The sequence below is a fragment of the Pristiophorus japonicus genome, chromosome 13 (assembly GCF_044704955.1).
Source record: "Pristiophorus japonicus isolate sPriJap1 chromosome 13, sPriJap1.hap1, whole genome shotgun sequence".
Lineage (NCBI taxonomy): Eukaryota > Metazoa > Chordata > Chondrichthyes > Pristiophoridae > Pristiophorus > Pristiophorus japonicus.
The window spans coordinates 196252540-196271778 of NC_091989.1; the positions used below are offsets into that span (position 1 = coordinate 196252540).

General features: G+C 47.2%; 1 protein-coding gene across 2 annotated transcripts in view; it reads left to right on the top strand.

The window, feature by feature from the left end:
- The window catches only part of acsf3 (acyl-CoA synthetase family member 3), a 103456-nt gene that overhangs the window by 44571 nt on the left and 39646 nt on the right, over positions 1–19239 (top strand). For both annotated transcript variants that reach the window (XM_070898361.1, XM_070898362.1), the window contains exon 6: positions 8629–8741. In XM_070898361.1, coding sequence (XP_070754462.1) covers positions 8629–8741 — 113 coding nt within the window. The remainder of the gene's footprint in view (positions 1–8628; positions 8742–19239) is intronic.

Consider the following 19239-nt stretch of genomic DNA (forward strand, 5'->3'; position numbering starts at 1 on the left):
TATGAAACACAAAAAGTTAATATGCAGCTACAGCAAGTGATCAGGAAGGCAAATGCGATGTTGGCCTTTATTGCAAGGGGGATAGAGTATAAAAGCAGAGAAGTCCTGCTACAACTGTACAGGGTATTGGTGAGGCCACACCTGGAGTACTGCGTACAGTTTTGGTCTCCGTATTTAAGGAAGGAGATACTTGCATTGGTGTCTGTTCAGAGAAGGTTCACTCGGTTGATTCCGGAGATGAGGGCGTTGACTTATGAGGATAGGTTGAGTAGGTTGGGCCTATACACATTGGAGTTCAAAAGAATGAGATGTGATCTTATTGAAACATATAAGATAAAGAGGGGGCTCGACAAGGTGGATGCAGAGAGGATATTTGCACTCATAGGGGAAACTAAAACTAGGTGACATAGTCTCAGAATAAGGGGCCACCCATTTAAAACTGAGATGAGGAGAAATTTCTCTCTGAGGATTATAAATCTGTGGAATTCTCTGCCCCAGAGAGCTGTGGAGGCTGGGTCATTGAATATATTTAAGGCGGGGATAGACAGTTTTTTGAGCGATAGGGGGGTTATGGGGAGCGGGCGGGTAAGTGGAGCTGAGTCCATGATCCGATCAGCAATGATCTTATTGAATGGCGGAGCAGGCTCGAGGGGCCAAATGGCCTACTCCTGCTCCTATTTCATATGTTCTCATGTACTGCCCCTCTCACAGTGCAGTGCTCCCTCAGTACTGAGGGAGCACTGCACTGGCAGCCCGGATTTTATGCTCAAGTGCTAGAGCGAGACTTGAGAGCTTGGATTTCTGAGTCAGAGACAAGAGTGTTACCCGCTGGAATATGCCCCTATACCTTGCTTAGGTGCTTCCAAACAATGCCTCTCATTGCTCAACAGTATTCACATGTCCTGTGTATACTTGCAGTTTAAGGAACTAGCAGAAGCAGCCATTGGCCGTAGGCAGGTTTTAGAATGCTGAAGTGCTTTGATGGAATGAACAGGAAAGTTATTTGCAGTGGTTGTGGAGTCTGTGCTGAGGGGGCATTAATTTGAGATTGTCACTTTGTGAGGAGAGAGGATAGGAAATATTTCTTTACTCAGAGGGCTGTTGGAGCATGGAATGCTTTTCCACAGGGAATGGTTGAGGCAGAGTCCCTTGCATCATTCAAGGGAAAATTGGATAAATATTTGAGGACAGGAGTGCGTGGGGCAGTGGGATTAGTTTTGGATTGTTTCAGCAGAAAGCCAGCAAATACACACTGGGCCGAATTCCTCAGTCTGCTGTGGACCCTGTGTCTGGTACTACTTTTCACAGTTTGCAGGGATGAGTAAATAGTTATTTATTGAACGATTAATCACACCCTATATCTCATTTTTATCCTGTTGCAGCAAATCTCCAGGATATTTTAAATTACGAAAGGATAGTTTCAGCAGTTCATAGCAATCGGACCTTAGTTTGTTACCCTGCAGTCGTGGGTGTGAGTCCTAGCCCTATCAGACACTCTGATTCCCCCCCCCCCCCCCACCCTTCCCCTCAGTCCCAGCTCTATCAGACACTCTGATCTCCCCCCCCACCCCTCCAGTCCTGTCGGACACTCTGATCTCCCCCTGCCCCCTCAGTCCCAGCCCTATCAGACACTCTGATCTCTCGCCCCCCCCCCCCACCCCCCAGTCCCAGCCCTGTTGAACACTCTGATTCCCTTTCCCCCTCCCCCCTCCCCCCTCCCCCCTTACTCCCAGCTCTGTCGGACACTCTGATCTCCCCTTCACCCATGGGTCTCCTCAGACCCAGCCCCTCGGACACTCTGATCTCTCCCTCACCTGTGAGTTACCTCCGTCTCTGCCCTGTGAAAAAGTGCTTCCTGACATCACCCCTCACACCTGGTTACCTTTCATGTTTTCCCTATAACCTGTGTATTTGTGAAACTAGATTGAATCTATCAGGTGAATTTTTCAGTATAAATTCCTTTTTGCACTACCTTGCACTTCATATTTATTCCTAAGTTTACATCGGAACACAGTAACGTAGGAACAAGAATAGACCATTCAGCACCTTCAGTCTGTTCTGCCATTCAATTAGATCATGGCTGATCTGTCTCTTAACTCCCACCTTGGTCCTGTAACCCCTAATATACTTGCTGAACAAAAATTGATCAATCTCAGTTTTGAAATTCTCAGTTGACCCCCAGACTCAACAACTTTTGGGGGAGAGAGTTCCAGATTCCCACTGCCCTTTGTGTGAAGAAGTGCTTTTTGACATCACCCCTGAACGGCCTGGCTCTAATTTTAAGGTTATGCCCCCTTGTTCTGGACTCCCCCCACCAGAGTTCCTCTCGATCGACCTGATCAAATCCTTTAATCATCTTACACACCTCGATGATATCCCCCCTTAATCTTTTATACACAAGGGAATACAAGCCTAGTCGTTGCAACCTGTCCTCATAAATTTGTTGAAGTGAATAGTTCCCTTCAGGGAGAGCAATGTTCCCTTCAAGCTGCGCAGTCGCACAGCGCTCCAGGGATTCCACGCAGACGGTGAGCTGGCTTTTACATTGAAAAAAATGCTGATCCGAGGACATTTGAATTTGGCCGAGGATCCCATCAAAGAGATCACTGCTGACACCAATCCTTCAATTTATTGTTTCAACAACTGCAAACCGTAAACCAGCAAAAAAAAGTCTAAATATTCCAGCATCCCGTCAACATACCGTGTCAGCGTGTCTGAACGGTCGCACTCTCGCCTCAGAGTCAGAAGGTTGTGTGGTTGAGGCCCACTCGAGGACTTGACCACTTGATCCAGGCTGACACTCCACTGCGGTACTGACATCCCCCTTCAAACCCCACTTCCTTCTGCATCCGCCGCTCGAAAAAGCTCTCCCCAACTTAGAAACTCCCAACTCTCCAGCCTTTCTTTGGCCCTCCATTCACCATAATATTTCTGTCGCCACCGATCTGCTCAATCACACCTTCGCCTCAACCTTTGGTGCCATTGCCCCCAGTAAAACCCTTACTCTTTCCCACCCTGGTCATTAACTCTGGTACATCCCTCGTCTGCAATCCCTCAAGTCCGAAAGTCGCAGACGTGAGCATTTATATCGGGACATTTATTTGGCCATTCACCCCCAGATCTGGCTGGATCACAGAAAGCACTATCGGGTCCTGTTCTTACATAAGAACATAAGAATTAGGAACAGGAGTAGGCCATCTAGCCCCTCGAGCCTGCTCCGCCATTCAACAAGATCATGGCAAAACTCCTCTGCCAAAACTGCTCACAACTCCAGGATCATCCTGGAATGCAAAGATAACCACAGCTTCTCTTCTCCACTACCAGCCCTCTTCTTAAACCCCTCTTCCCTGTCCCCTCCATTCTCACAAGTCCGAGGAGCTCATGGACTTCTTTATCATTAAGATTGAGACCATCCATTCAGCTGCCGCCCTGAACTCGCAACTTTCTTTAGTTTTTCTCCTCCCTCCCGTTATGCCCTTTCCAAAGGAACGTGATGTCACCTTCCTAATCCGTGGCTATCTTTCCCACAACTCCATGTTTGAATTTCTCCAATCAGGTTTGAAACGGCACTGAAATGGTCCTTTTCAGAGTCACTAATGACATCCTATATGACCGCCTTGGGACGTTTTACTACGTTGAAGGCACTATATAAATGCAAGTTGCTCAATTCTCAGGTTCCTTTCTCTGGATGAGACATTAAATCCAGGCCCCTTCTGCCTTTTCAGGTGGATGTTAAAGATCCCATGACACAATTTGAGGAAGAGCAGGGAGTTCTCTTGGTGTGTTGGCCAGCATTTTATCTACAACCCTTACTTCCAAAGTATGATTAATTGGTCAAGGAAGGGGAGAACGATACACCAGCTAACTATAGACCAGTTAGTTCGGCCAATGTTAGTTATGAGTAAAATTTTAGAATCCATAATTTTTGAACCAATTAGTGAGCATTTAGAGATGTATAGGATAATCAAGGACATTCAGCATAGATTTGTTAAAAGCAAGTCATGCTTGACAGATTTAATAGAGTTTTCCAAACAAGTAGTCAATTGGATAGATAAAGGGAATGCAGAAATGTAGTTTTATGGATTTTCAGAAATTGTTTGATAAGTCTGTCAGGAGGTTTGTTAGAAAAATATTTTTGTGTGTGTGTGTGTCTGTATGACTCTACATGTGTGTGCGCATGTGACTGTATGACAGTCTATGTGGCTGTATGTTTGTGTCTGCATGTGTCTGAGACTGTGCATGTCTGTGTTTGTGAGAGACTTGTGTGTCTGACTGTTTTTGTGTGTGTGCCTCATTGTGTGGTGAGAGATTGTGTGAGAGAGACTGTGTGTGTGTGAGAGACTGTCTGTGTGCCTGAGACTCTGCATGTCTGTGTTTGTATGAGACTTGTTTTTTTGACTGTTTTTGTGTGTGTGTGTGTGTGTGTGTGTGTGCGTGCCTCACTGTGTGTGTGAGAGACTGTGTGCGTATGAGAGTGACACTGTTTCTCTGTGTGAGACTCTGTGTGTAACTTCCTGTACCTCCCCCAAGGGCCATTGAAAGAAGTTACATTCTTCATGTGTGAGACTAAACCATGAATGTTGGCAAGTTGTTTAAATAGGGGATATCCCAGCTGAGCTTGACCCTATCCTTGCCTGACATTCATACACGCATTCTCCACCAGGGCCCACGAGCCGATTCTTTCCTCCTTCATTCAGTGGCATTGAGGCCGATTGAAATGTACGGCCAAAATGTCAGTGTCTGGCTGAGATCAGCGAACAGCACAGAGCAGGAGGCCCCCTGGTCTGTCGGACTCTGACCCATGCTGCCTTGACCAACTGTGCCCTATGGAGCTGCCGTGGATTTTTATTCTAAATGAATGATCACAAGAGCCGTGGTCATGGTGAGAAGGTTCCCATATGTCCATGGTCCCCCAGGGTGTGCGCTGTCTCAGAAAGAAACAGGCAATTTGTTTTGAATCTGTGGCACATTGTGCTGGAGGTGAACCTACATCGTGTCAAACAGAAGCTGAGCTTGTTCTATTATATTACATTCACGTGCTGGGGAAAATGGCTTCTTCTTGACTAGTAGGAATGAAACAATGGGCCCAAGTTTCCACAGGATAAAAAACGGGCGCCCCTCCGAGCTGGGCGCCCGTTTTTCGCGCCTAAAACGGCGCCAGAAAAAAAACGCGCTATTCTCGAGCGCTTTGCAGCTCCTTGTCTGTTTGGCGCGGCGCCCAGGGGGGGCGGAGCCTACACTCGCGCCGATTTTGTAAGTGGGAGGGGGCGGGTACTATTTAAATTAGTTTTTTTCCTGCCGGCAACGCTGCGCGTGCGCGTTGGAGCGTTCGCGCATGCTCAGTGTGAAAAAAAACATTGGTACTCGGCCATTTTTGTAGTTCTTTGTAGCTGTTTAATTTTTGAACATTTTTTAATAAAATCACATTGCCATCAGCACTGAGGCTTCCCTTCTCACTGTCTCCTTCCCCTCCCTCCCCTCCCCTGCGCGGCAACAAACCGCTGTCTCCTTCCCCTCCCTCCCCTCCGCGGCAACAAGCCGCTGTCTCCTTCCCCTCCCTCCCCTCCGCGGCAACAAGCCGCTGTCTCCTTCCCCTCCCTCCCCTCCGCGGCAACAAGCCGCTGTCTCCTTCCCCTCCCTCCCCTCTCTCCACGGGAACAAGCCGCTGTCTCCTTCCCCTCCCTCCCCTCTCTCCACGGGAACAAGTCGCTGTCTCCTTCCCCTCCCTCCCCTCTCTCCACGGCAACAAGTCGCTGTCTCCTTCCCCTCCCTCCCCTCTCTCCACGGGAACAAGTCGCTGTCTCCTTCCCCTCCCTCCCCTCCATCCACGGCAACAAGCCGCTGTCTCCTTCCCCTCCCTCCCCTCCGCGGCAACAAGCCGCTGTCTCCTTCCCCTCCCTCCCCTCTCTCCACGGCAACAAACCGCTTTCTCCTCCCCCCCCCCCACCTTCCGCTCAGCGGCACGAACGGCTTTCTCCTCCCCCCCCCCTCCCTCCCGCTCAGCGGCACGAACGGCTGCAGAATTCTCCCTGGCTGAAGCACTTTCACACAGTTAGGAAGATGGTTTATTTAATCTTTTCTTTGCTTATAAATGTTTATTCAGGTTGGATTTATTTATATAATATTTGTATAAGTATAAATAAGGATTTATTATAGAATTTAATGACTTCCCTTCCCCCCCCCCCCCCCACCTCGTTCTGGACGCCTCATTTGTAACCTGCGCCTGATTTTTTAATGTGTAGAACAGGTTTTTTCAGTTCTACAAAAATCTTCACTTGCTCCATTCTACTTTAGTTTGGAGTACGTTTTCACTGTGGAAACTTTCAAATCAGGCGTCAGTGACCGGACACGCCCCCTTTTGAAGAAAAAATTCTGTTCCAAAGTAGAACTGTTCTACCTCACTAGAACTGTAGAAAAAAAAATGTGGAGAATTGCGATTTCTAAGATAGTCCGTTCTCCACCAGTTGCTCCTAAAAATCAGGCGCAAATCATGTGGAAACTTGGGCCCATTGAGAGGAGAGATAAATTTATCGCTCTCAACCTCCGCGCACGGGATGCTGCTGCTAACTCCCCCTTCCCCAGGCGGAGACCAGTGTCACAGCCGTGACACCACTCCCACAATCCCATTGGGAATTGGCCCCATTTAGATTGCAAGATTGATGCAGGTTCCTCCTCCTGAAACTCTTTTGAGTTTACCTGCAAAACATAAAGACATTAAACGGTGCCACCCGACCTGGGTGACACTCCAGACATTTACAAGGCCCTTTTTTTCCCCCCTTTTTTGTTTTTTTTTGTGTTTTTTCTTTTTTTTTTTTTTTTTTTTTGGGCACTAAAATCACAATTTTTCCCCAGTGCCCCCTATAAAAGGGAAGGGGACACTAAAAGCACCGGCAATTAAAACAAATTAACTTTAAAACGTAAAATCAAATTAAAATTTGGTTGCCGGGCGTGATGATGCACTCCAGTCCCTCCGGTGCCCACCTCTCGCGGAAGGCCGCGAGCGTACCGGTGGACACCGCGTGCTCCATCTCCAAGGACACCCTGGACCGGATGTAAGAGCGGAAGAGAGGCAGGCAGTCAGGTTGAACGACCCCCTCGACCGTCCGCTGCCTGGACCGGCTGATGGCACCCTTGGCCGTGCCCAGGAGCAGTCCTACGAGGAGGCCTTCGGACCTACCCGCTCCCCTCCGCACAGGGTGCCCAAAGATCAGGAGAGTGGGACTGAAGTGCAGCCAGAATTTCAGGAGCAGCCCCTTCAAATAGTGGTCCTCCTGAAGATGCAGTGATGTGCTTGCAGCTGTTAATAGTTTAAAGGCTTTATTGAGGTCCTTTAATCCATTGGTGCTCTGCATGTTTGCTAACTCCGGTTTATTTTTCTTGTTCTTTTTTTAACCTCCTATCACCTTGGTAGCAGCAGCGATCAAGGATGAATTATTCATGTGTTGTGCATGCCTCACTGGACCCATTCAGTTCTTTTAATTGGGGATTTAGATGGCGATCTGACTGGTTTGCTAATAGGCCGTACAGAGAAGACTCGTTGTGCCGTTGACAGCCCAGGTGCTCGAGGTCCCAACATCTCGCCTGTATGTCCCTCCGAGGTGCCACCACCCAAAACAGCATTCAACGTATCTTGTCTGACGCAAGCCGGAGCCAGTCCAGCAATTAAATACGTTAACAAGTAGTGACCGCTCATCAAACTGCTATCAGGCAGATCGGGAGCTTATCCAGGGTCTACTACTGTATGGGTAGAGTCAGAAACACCAACTTGCATGTATATAGTGCCTTTAACATAGTACAATGTCCCAAACTGTTTCACAGGGTGTAATCAGACAGAACTCGACACCGAGCCAAATGAGGAGAGATTAGGAATGCCCCCCATTCAGTTTCCAGATGTAAATTTCTTTCACCACACCTGGCCCAGGCTCCTCAGTACAATCTTTATTCTGCACAAAGCTGCCTCCTTTGCACTGGCGCTCAGCTTAATTGTGTAAAGTCAGCAAGCTGTTTTCTTGCAGCTTCAGGTGGAGTTTGTGATGTGCAAGTATCTGATGAGGTTTGAAGGGAGTGATTGCCGTCACTGAATTAACGCTTGAATAAAACACCCTCCCTTCTGGGTTCAAGAGGCTGAGATTTGGTATTTTCCTGTATGAAGTGAGACTATCACTCATTAATCAGTCCTGCTTTTAATCGGACTATATAAGAATGCAGGTGATTTGAGAGGCTGCAAATGGAGAGATATGCAATGAAAAATCAAACTCTACAACGTATTGTATTGGCTTGTGACAAGACCCAGCTCAGGCTGCACTGATCTAACCTGTGACATCAGTTGTGGCACTTCCTTCACACTTCTCCACCTGGTTTCTGGGTCTGGGCTGCTCTGCTGCTCTGATAATGGCTGTCACCCAGTTAGCTGAGTGGTTCAATAAACAGACACAACAAATGAGATCAGGCAGAAAACCTGCCAAACTCTGACTAAACACTGATGTACTGGAGCAGGTGGTGTTGTCCGGTGTCTAACCAGGCCAGTTCAGGAATGCTGGAGGAGAAGTCTTGTCTGCCTCTTGTTTGTGGGGAGGGGTATTTACAGGGGTTTCTCTGTCTATCACTGAGTGCTTGTTTTGTATCTAGGGGCTGTTGGGAACCCACTGCCAGGAGTGGAGGTGCGCATTGCAATGGAAAACTCCACAAGGAACCATTCTTCTTACACTGTCATTGCTGAAGGGAACAGTAGAGAGACTAAGGTATGGGCAGCATGAGCTCACAGTCAGGCTGTGGGCTGCACAGATATGGTGTGCAGAGGCTGGCATATGCTGTCACTCGTCCAACATTGTCAGAGCCATTTTCACCTTATGGATAACTAAATTAGATAGTTCTAACTAGTATTCAGAGCTTTGCATGTGCACAGTGAGTGTATCTGTGCAGTGCATCTGTTGGTGACTGGATGTGGTGTTTGGTTCTGTTATGCTGCACTTAGATAGCATTACATCAAGTTTACAGCACAGAAACAGGCCATTCGGCCCAACTGGTCGATGCCAACGTTTCTGCTCCACACGAGCCTCCACCCACCCTACTTCATCTCAACCTATCAACATATCCTTCTATTCCTTTCTCCCTCATAGTTTCCTCTTAGATACATCTATGCTATTCACCTCAACCACTCCCTGTGGTAGCGCGTTCAACATTCTCACCACTCCTGGGTAAATAACTTTCCTCTGAATTCCCTATTGAATATATTAGTGACTATCTTAAATTTATGGCCTTTAGTTTTGGACTCTCCCACAAGTGGAAACATTTTCTCTATGTCTAACCTATCAAACCTTTTCATAATCTATCACGTCACCCCTCACTGCCCCCCTCGACCTTCTCTTTTCTAGAGAAAAGAGCCCCAACCTGTTTAATCTTTCCTGATGGCTGCAAGCTCTCATTTCTGGGAACATCCTTGCACATCATTTTTTAATCTTCTCCAGTGCCTCTATATCATAGAATCATAGAATCGTACAGCACAGAAAGGGTCATTCAGCCCATCAAGTCTGTGCTGGCTCTTTCGAAGAGCAATCCAATTAGTCCCAATCCTTTTTATAAAATGGAGACCAGAACTGTGCACAGTACTCCAAGTGTGGTCTCACCAAGGTTCTATACAAGTTTAACATAACTTCTCTGCTTTTCAATTCCATCCCTCTAGAAATGAACCCCAGTGCTTTGTTTGCTTTTTTATGGCCTTATTGATCTGCCTCACTACTTTTGTGATTTGTGTATCTGTACCCCCAGATCCCTCTGCTCCTCTTCCCCATTTCGACTCTTATTGTCCAAGCAGTGTGTGGCCTTCATACTCTTCCTTTCAACCCAAGTGCCAGGCAATGACTATCTCCAACAAGCGAGAGTCTAACCACCGCCCCTTGTCATTCAACTGCATTACCATCACTGAATCCCCACCATCAACATCCGAGGAGGTCACCATTGACCAGAAACTTAACTGGACCAGCCACATAAATACTGTGGCTACAAGAGCAGGTTGGAGGTTGGGTATTCTGCGATGAGTGTCTCACCTCCTGACTCCCCAAAGCCTTTCCACCATTTACAAGGCACAAGTCAGAAGTGTGATAGAATACTCTCCACTTGCCTGGACGAGTGCAGCTCCAACAACGCTCAAGAAACTTGACACCATCCAGGGCAAAGCAGCCCGCTTGATTGGCACCCCATCCACCACCTTAAACGTTCACTCCCTGCACCACCGGCACACCATGGCTGCAGTGTGTACCATCTACAAGATGCACTGGAGCAACTCGTCAAGGCTTTTTCGGCAACACCTCCCACACCCACGACCTCTATTACCTAGAAGGACAAGGGCAGCAGGCGCATGGGAACGCCACCATCTGCAGGTTCCCCTCCAAATCACACACCATCCTGACTTGGAAATGAATTGCGGTTCCTTTATCGTCACTGGGTCAAAATCCTGGCACTCCCTCCTAATAGCATTGTGGGAGCACCTTCACCACATGGTCTGCAGTGGTTCAAGAAGGCGGCTCACCACCACCTTCTCAAGGGCAATTAGGGATGGGCAATAAATGCTTGCCTTACCAGTGATGCCTACATCCCAGGACAAATAAAAAACTGACACTTCTCTACATTGAAATTCATTAGAAAGTTTATTAATGTCATCTTGTATTTTGTTGAACGCTTCCTCAGTATTAACTATAATGCCTTCCCCAAATTTTGAGATTGTACTTCGGATTCCCGAGTCCAAATGGTTTATGTAATTGTGAAAAACAGTCTTACTTGTGTCTTTCTCCACCATTATTTTAAATCTTATTATGTTGTGATCGTTATTGCTTCGATGTTCCCCAATGCTTACTTTCCTTATCTGCTCTGGTTCATTTCTCATTACTAGATCCAGTAGTGATTGTCCCTTGTTAGGCTTTTTATGTACTGGGTAAGAAAGGAGTCTTGAATACACTGTTTAAAAACTCCATTACCGTTTCTCCTTTACCTGTCTCTTCTTGCCGGTTTATTTGTGGGTAGTTAAAATCTCCCATGATTATTCTTCTGTGGGATCGAAATTCGGTTCCGCAGTTTTTGAGGTGGTGACAGCGGCTGAGTGCTGATTTTAACGGCAGGCAGTAGGTGCCACCTCAAATGGCAAAATTCAGTTTTGCCGCCCAAAGGTGAGAGAGTAGCGCTAAAAGGGGCATTGCACACTTGTCCTCGGGCACCAACAGAGCGGCAGCTCAGGAGGCCGACTAAATTTTCCCACGGTCGGCTGTCGGCATGCGAGATGAAAAAAATTAGGAAAAAAAAAGGTTTCCGACAATTTCCCTCACCCTTCCCCACACTTCCCCACTGATCCCATTAATATATAAATAAATAAATACTATATAAACAAAAGTTATTATTATAAACGCTAAAGAAAATAAGCATAACCACTTACCTTGATCCCTGGATACTACCGCCACAGGATCCCCAATGTACCGCCAACTTTTCCAGGCGGTACTAACGCCTGCCAGTAAGGCCACCGTACTTACCTAATTTCGCAGCGGTAGCGGCAAGGGGGCGCTGCACGCTCGATGATGTCACCACTTGGTGCCGCTCCCCACCGCACAACGAAATTTACAGTGAGCCGAGGAACCTGGTCGCCGCTGACGTTAAGCACTTAGCCACCCGTTAGCCTTTGAACAGTACATTGCAGAACCAACCAGGGAGCAGGCGATGTTAGATCCGGTCCTGTGTAATGAGACAGGATTAATAAATGATCTCTGAGTAAAGGATCCTCTAGGAATGAGTGACCATAACATGGTTGAATTTCAAATTCAGTTGGAGGGTGAGAAAGCTGGATCTCAAACCGTGTCTTAAGCTTAAATAAAGGAGACTACAAAGGTATGATGGCAGAGTTGGCTAAAGTGGACTGGAAAAATAGATTACAGAGTGGGACGGTTGAAGAGCAATGGCAGACATTTAAGGAGCTATTTCATAACTCTCAACATAAATATATCCCAATGAGAAGGAAAGACTAAGAGAAGGGATAACCATCCATGGCTAACTAAGGAAATAAGGGATGGTATCAAAGTGAAAACAAGGGCATACAATGTGGCCAAGACTAGTAGGAGGCCAGAGGATTGAGAAACTTTCAAAAGCCAGCAAAGAACGATAAAAAAAAATGATAGAGAAGATATATTATGAAAGCAAACTAGCATGGAATATAAAAACAGATGGTAAGAGTTTCCACAGGTACATAAAAAGGAAAAGAGTGGCTAAAGTAAATATTGGTCCTCTAGAGGATGAGACTGGGGAATTAATAATGAAGAACAGGGAAATGGCAGAGACGTGGAACAAATATTTTGTATCGGTCTTCACAATAGAAGATACTAAAAACATCCCAATAGGGGATAATCAAGGGGCTATAGGGAGGGAAGACCTTAATACAATCACTATCACTAAAGAAGTAGTACTCAGTAAAATAATGGGACTAAAGGTGGACAAGTTCCCTGGACCTGATGGCTTACATCCTAGGGTCTTAAAAGAAGAGGTTGTGGAGATAGTGGATGCATTGGTTGTAATCTACCAAAATTCCCTGGATACTGGGGCGGTCCCAGCGGATTGGAAAAAACCTCAAATGTAACGTCCCTATTTAAAAAAGGAGGCAGACAAAAAGCAGGAAACTATGGACCAGTTAGCCTAACATCTGTCATTGGGAAAATGCTGCAGTCCATTATTAAGGAAGCAGTAGCGGGACATTTGGAAAAGCATAATTCAATCAAGCAGAGTCAGCATGGTTTTATGGAAGGGAAATCATGTTTGACAAATTTGCTGGAGTTCTTTGAGGATGTAAGGAGCAGGGTGGATAAGGGGGAACTAATGGATGTGGTGTATTTGGATTTCCAGAAAGCATTCGATAAAGTGCCACATAAAAGATTACTGCACAAGATAAAAGTTTATGGGAGTAATATATTAGCATGGATAAAGGATTGGCTAACTAACAGAAAACAGAGAGTCGGGATAAATGGGTCACTTTCTGATTGGCAAACAGTAACTAGTGGTGTGCCACAGGGATCGGTGCTGGGGCCTCAACTATTTACAATCTATATTAATGACTTGGATGAAGGGACCGAGTGTAATGTAGCCAAATTTGCTGATGATACAAAGATGGGTGGGAAAGCCAATTGTGAGGAGGACACAAACAATCTGCAAAGGGATATAGACAGGCTAAGTGAGAGGGCAAAAATTTGGCAGATGGAGTATAATGTGGGAAAATATGAGGTTATCCACATTGGCAGAAAAAATAGAAAAGCAAATTATAATTTAAATGGAGAAAAATTGCAAAGTGCTGCAGAACAGAGGGACCTGTAGGTCCTTGTGCATGAAACACAAAAATTTAGTATGCAGGCACAGCAAGTGATCAGGAAGGCAAATGGAATGTTGCATGCACTTTTGGTCTCCGTATTTAAGGAAGGATCATCATCATCATAGGCTGTTCAGAGAAGGTTCACTCGGTTGATTCTGAAGATGAGGAGATTGACTTATGAAGGTAGGTTGGGTCTATACTCATTGGAGTTCAGAAGAATGAGTGGTGATCTAATTGAAACATATAAGATAATGAGGGGGCTCGACAAGGTGGATGCAGAGAGGATATTTCCACACATAGGGGAAACTAAAACTAGGGGGCACAGTCTCAGAATAAGGGGCCACCCATTTAAAACTGAGATGAGGAGGAATTTCTTCTCTCAGAGGTTTGTAAATCTGTGGAATTCTCTTCCCCAGAGAGCTGTGGAGGCTGGATCATTGAGTATATTTAAGGCGAAGATAGACAGATTTTTGAGTGATAAGGGAGTGAAGAGTTATGGGGAACGGGCAGGGAAGTGGAGCTGAGTCCATGATCATATCAGCCATGATCTTATTCAATGGCAGAGCAGGCCCGAGGGGCCGGGTGGCCGGGTGGCCTACTCCTGCTCCAGTTTCTTATGTTCTTATGTAACAAGCGGCATTAGAAACCGAATTTTGACCCCTCTGTCATTTACTCATTTCATAGATTTGCTTACATATTTCTTTCTCCAATTCCTTTCCACTGTTTAATGATGACTGGTTCTGTTATGGTGAATTTGGTCGTGATTGGTTCGGTTATGGTGTATTTGGCAGTGACTGCTATTATGGTGTATTTGGCAGTGACGGGTTCGGTTATGGTGTATTTGGAGTGACGGGTTCGGTTATGGTGTATTTGGAGTGACGGGTTCGGTTATGGTGTATTTGGTGGTGACGGATTTGTTTATGGTATTGGTGGTGACGGGTCCTGTTGTGGTGTATTTAACAGTCTCTGTTTGGTTATAGAAACATGGAAACATAGAAAATAGGTGCAGGAGTAGGCCATTCAATGAGTTCATGGCTGAACATGTAACTTCAGTACCCCATTCCTGCTCTCTCGTCATACCCCTTGATCCCCCCCAGTAGTAAGGACTACATCTAACTCCTTTTTGAATATATTTAGTGAACTGGCCTCAACAACTTTCTGTGGTAGAGAATTCCACAGGTTCATCACTCTCTGGATGAAGAAGGTTATGGTGTATTTGTGGTGACAGGTTCGGTTATGGTGTATTTGGCGGTTTCTGGTTACAGGCACTGAGGCTAGACCCAATAATGTGGCACGATCTTTAAAAAGCTGAGTTGTTGATATGAACTGTGACCTCAGTGCAATCTTATCTAAACTGGAATACAAACTAACCCAAATGATAGTGAAGATTAGAGTTGAGTTCACTTTGAAACTCGACATTGGCTGGTTAATCTGGCAGCAAGGCAGATAGACTCGGACTTGCCAAGCAGCCAGTATCCTCTGCCAGCTGCCCCAGGACCTGTGGAGAAGGTTGGGACACAATCCAGATGTTTATCTTTGCTGCAGCAGGAGGTGCTGCAGGGGCAAATGTTGAGCTTGTTATCATCAAATAACAAATAGGGCAAAGAAAGAGGCTGTGTGAACTCTGCAGTCAGACATTAGTCAGAGAATCATATTCAATTGTATCGTTAATATTAAACTAAAATTATATGAAATTACTAGGCTATTTTAAATGACTGATAATAAATTAGCACCATATTAATGTTAAATTTCTGTCATATTACTATTAACCAATGCCATAATAAATCAATATGATATTAAACTAGTGGGATATTAATACTTAATCAGTCTAATACTGTAACTGGACAGAGCTGGGTGTCCCAGTCCATGCCAGGTTAGTGGGTACTGGGTGTCCCAGTCCATGCCAGGTTAGTGGGTACTGGGTGTCCCAGTCCATGCCAGGTTAGTGGACAGAGCTGGGTGTCCCAGTCCATGCCAGGTTAGTAGGAACTGGGTGTCCCAGTCCATGCCAGGTTAGTGGGCAGAGCTGGGTGTCCCAGTCCATGCCAGGTTAGTGGGCAGAGCTGGGTGTCCCAGTCCATGCCAGGTTAGTGGGCAGAGCTGGGTGTCCCAGTCCATGCCAGGTTAGTAGGTACTGGGTGTCCCAGTCCATGCCAGGTTAGTGGGCAGAGCTGGGTGTCCCAGTCCATGCCAGGTTAGTGGGCAGAGCTGGGCGCCCCAGTCCATGCCAGGTTAGTGGGTGCTGGGTGTCCCAGTCCATGCCAGGTTAGTGGGCAGACCTGGGTGTCCTAGTCCATGCCAGGTTAGTGGGCAGACCTGGGTGTCCTAGTCCATGCAAGGTTAGTGGGCAGAGCTGGGTGTCCAGGCCATCTGGGTGTCCCAGTCCATGCCAGGTTAGTGGGCAGAGCTTGGTGTCCCAGTCCATGCCAGGTTAGTGGGCAGAGCTTGGTGTCCCAGTCCATGCCAGGTTAGTGGGTGCTTGGGTGTCCCAGTCCATGCCAGGTTAGTGGGTGCTGGGTGTCCCAGTCCATGCCAGGATAGTGGGTGCTGGGTGTCCCAGTCCATGCCAGGTTAGTGGGCAGAGCTTGGTGTCCCAGTCCATGCCAGGTTAGTGGGCAGAGCTTGGTGTCCCAGTCCATGCCAGTTTAGTGGGTGCTGGGTGTCCCAGTCCATGCCAGGTTAGTGGGCAGAGCTGGGTGTACCAGTCCATGCCAGGTTAATGGGCAGAGCTCAGTGTGTAATTGGCTGTAAAGCGCTTTCGGACATCCTGAGGTGGTGAAAGGTTCTATATATGTAAGTTTATTTTCTTTCTCTGTATCTCTTATCTCACAGCCAAACCAGTCATTAATAATGATTCTCATCAGTTAAAAGTTTATGTGCTGTAATCAGATGCAGGAACCTGGCGATATTTAAACTGAGCAATTTAATTGCTTGGCAAAGCCCAGAACACATAAGTGGGAATATGCTACATCAATCCCACACTTGGCACAGTTACAAAGCCATGCCACTGCTTTGTAGATGATGTCATTGTTCACCCATATGCAAGCTGTCCCTTGGATAGCAAACCTTGTGCCTCATTTCTCCTGCAGCATCTGGCGAGGTGCTCTCCCAAACAGCTGCCAGATAGAAGCAGGAGTAACAGCAAGGCAAAGCAGAGCAAGAAAATGTTTACCAGACTCATTCCAACTCTCAGCTGTCACTCCACACGATGACTCTAGAGATTTTGACACCAACACGAATACTGTGCTGCCGTCACCGGGCAAACACCTGTACAGGTCCATACCAGCGCCTCTCGTTCTCGGCAAGTTGGTGGCAGGAGAGCGACAGGTGCTTTAGTTATTGGTAGAAGTTGCGTTAAACCATGAGCTCCGAGAGACAAGACAAACAGGCAGCTTGTGGCCGATGCTCCTGGTCAGTGTGTCCGGGTGGGACCGAGGGCCCAGGGTCAGTGTGTCCGGGTGGGACCGAGGGCCCAGGGTCAGTGTGTCCGGGTGGGACTGAGGGCCCAGGGTCAGTGTATCCGGGTGGGACCGAGGGCCCAGGGTCAGTATGTCCGGGTGGGACCGAGAGCCCAGGGTCAGTGTGTCCGGGTGGGACCGAGGGCCCAGGGTCAGTGTGTCTGGGTGGGACCGAGGGCCCAGGGTCAGTGTGTCCGGGTGGGACCGAGGGCCCAGGGTCAGTGTGTCCGGGTGGGACCGAGGGCCCAGGGTCGGTGTGTCCGGGTGGGACCGAGGGCCCAGGGTCAGTGTGTCCGGGTGGGACCGAGGGCCCAGGGTCAGTGTGTCCGGGTGGGACCGAGGGCCCAGGGTCAGTGTGTCCGGGTGGGACCGAGGGCCCAGGGTCAGTGTGTCCGGGTGGGATGTTGAGCTGCCAAGTCAGCCTGTTAGATTCTAGAATATGAAAACTTGAGGAGGGAAGATAATTTTTTATAATAAAGAATGTTATGGATAGTTAGAACTTTGATCAAATATTCATCTCATTAGACAGTGCAGAAATGAAACAAAGTGCTTGCATTTAGATAGTGCCTGTGACATCTCCAGAATGTAGCCAATTATTGCAGGCAGTGAAATACTTTTGAGGTGTAATCACTCGTTATGTCGGCAAATCTGGCAGCCAATTCGCACACAACGATTAGATAAATGGCCAGTTAATCTGTTTGGAAGATGTTTGTTGAAGGGAATGAGACCTTTTACACAGGCAGGCGGGGCCTCGATTTAACGTCTCATCTGAAAGACACTCTCTCAGTGCTACACTCGGTGTCAGCCCAGACTTTGTGTATTAAATATAATTATGACTACAGTTATGTTTTAACCATGGGTCTCCATTATAATCCTGTGATATTCTAATGGAGGGGAACTGCTGTACACTGCCAATGCACTGCAATAAACCTTCTCTAATACTGCATGTCTATAGAGATCCAGAGAATATAACCAAGGTGATTGATAATTCCACGGCCTATGGTGGGGTGAGGGGACAGGAGCATATACAGGTGGCCACAGTTAGAGGGCCAAAGGGTGTGAGATCGTAGAAGGATTTGAAGATGAGGATTTTAAATTGGATGCTTTGGGAGACAGGGAGCATGGAGCCAGTGTCACTCAGTCAGGAGGGGAGGCAGGCTTACTTACTGCAATCAGATGATCAAAGGTCAGTTAGGGGAATGTTGGAGTAATCGAGTGTGAAGGTGACAAAAGCGAGGAGCGATCTGCATAAAAGGGCTCTGTGTACAGGGATTGTGTACGGGCCATGTGTACATGTGCAGGGTCTATGTACTGGGTCTGTGGGGAGGAGCAGGTCTGTACAGGGGCTGTGTACAGAGTCTGTAGGGAGGAACAGGTCTGTGTACAGGGTCTGTAACGAGGAATGGGTCTGTGTACAGGGCCTGTAACGAGGAGTGGGTCTGTGTACAGGGTCTAGCGAGGAGTGGGTCTGTGTACAGAGTCTGTAAGGAGGAGCAGGTCTGTGTACAGGGTCTGTAGCGAGGAGTGGGTCTGTGTACAGGGTCTGTAAGGAGGAGCAGGTCTGTATACAGGGGCTGTGTACAAGGTCTGTAGCGAGGAGTGGGCCTGTGTACAAGATCTAGCGAGGAGTGGGTCTGTGTACAGGGTCTGCAGGGAGGAGCGGGTCTGTGTACAGGGTCTGTAACGAGGATTGGGTCTGTGTACAGGGTCTGTAGGAAGGAGCAAGTCTGTGTACAGGGTCTGTAATGAGGATTGGGTCTGTGTACAGGGTCTGTAGGAAGGAGCAGGTCTGTGTACAGGGTCTGTAATGAGTATAGGGTCTGTAACGAGAAGTGAGTCTGTGTACGGGGTCTGTGTACGGGCTGTTGTAAAGACTGATCTCAATGAGTTAGATGCCCTTTCCTAGACACAACTGCAGTATTATTCATATTTTATGTAAATGAGTTCCTAAAATGTCTGGGTGGTAACGGTCTGTAATTCTGCACCATCTGTACCTGTAGCGGAATAGCTGTTAAAAGGCCCACAGTGTGACTGTGTTAGAATGTGCTGCAAATGATTTCCTACTTACAGAGCGAGCTAAACACTCCAGCTGCCAGCAACACATTACTCAAATCAGAACTCAGCTGTCCCAGTTTAATTTAGCTCTGCGATGTTTTTTATTGACTGGAATAGCAGTGGTTCAAAACACCTGCTTCACTTCGGAACGGCTTCAGATTTGTTGCAACCCCACAGCAAAGTGGAGTCAGTGCCCAGAATATCGGAGCATAAGTTGCAGTGGTGACCCCAGCAGCAGGAAGGCCGAGGTGGGCTGGTGCAGGTCCAACCATTGAAAGAGTTCACAGATATGTAATTGTGTGGTATGATAACAGTGGAAGGCTGGAAGCAGGAGAGTTCCTATGGGGACCAGCAGATCCCTTTATCCAACCATCTCCTATAAACAAACAC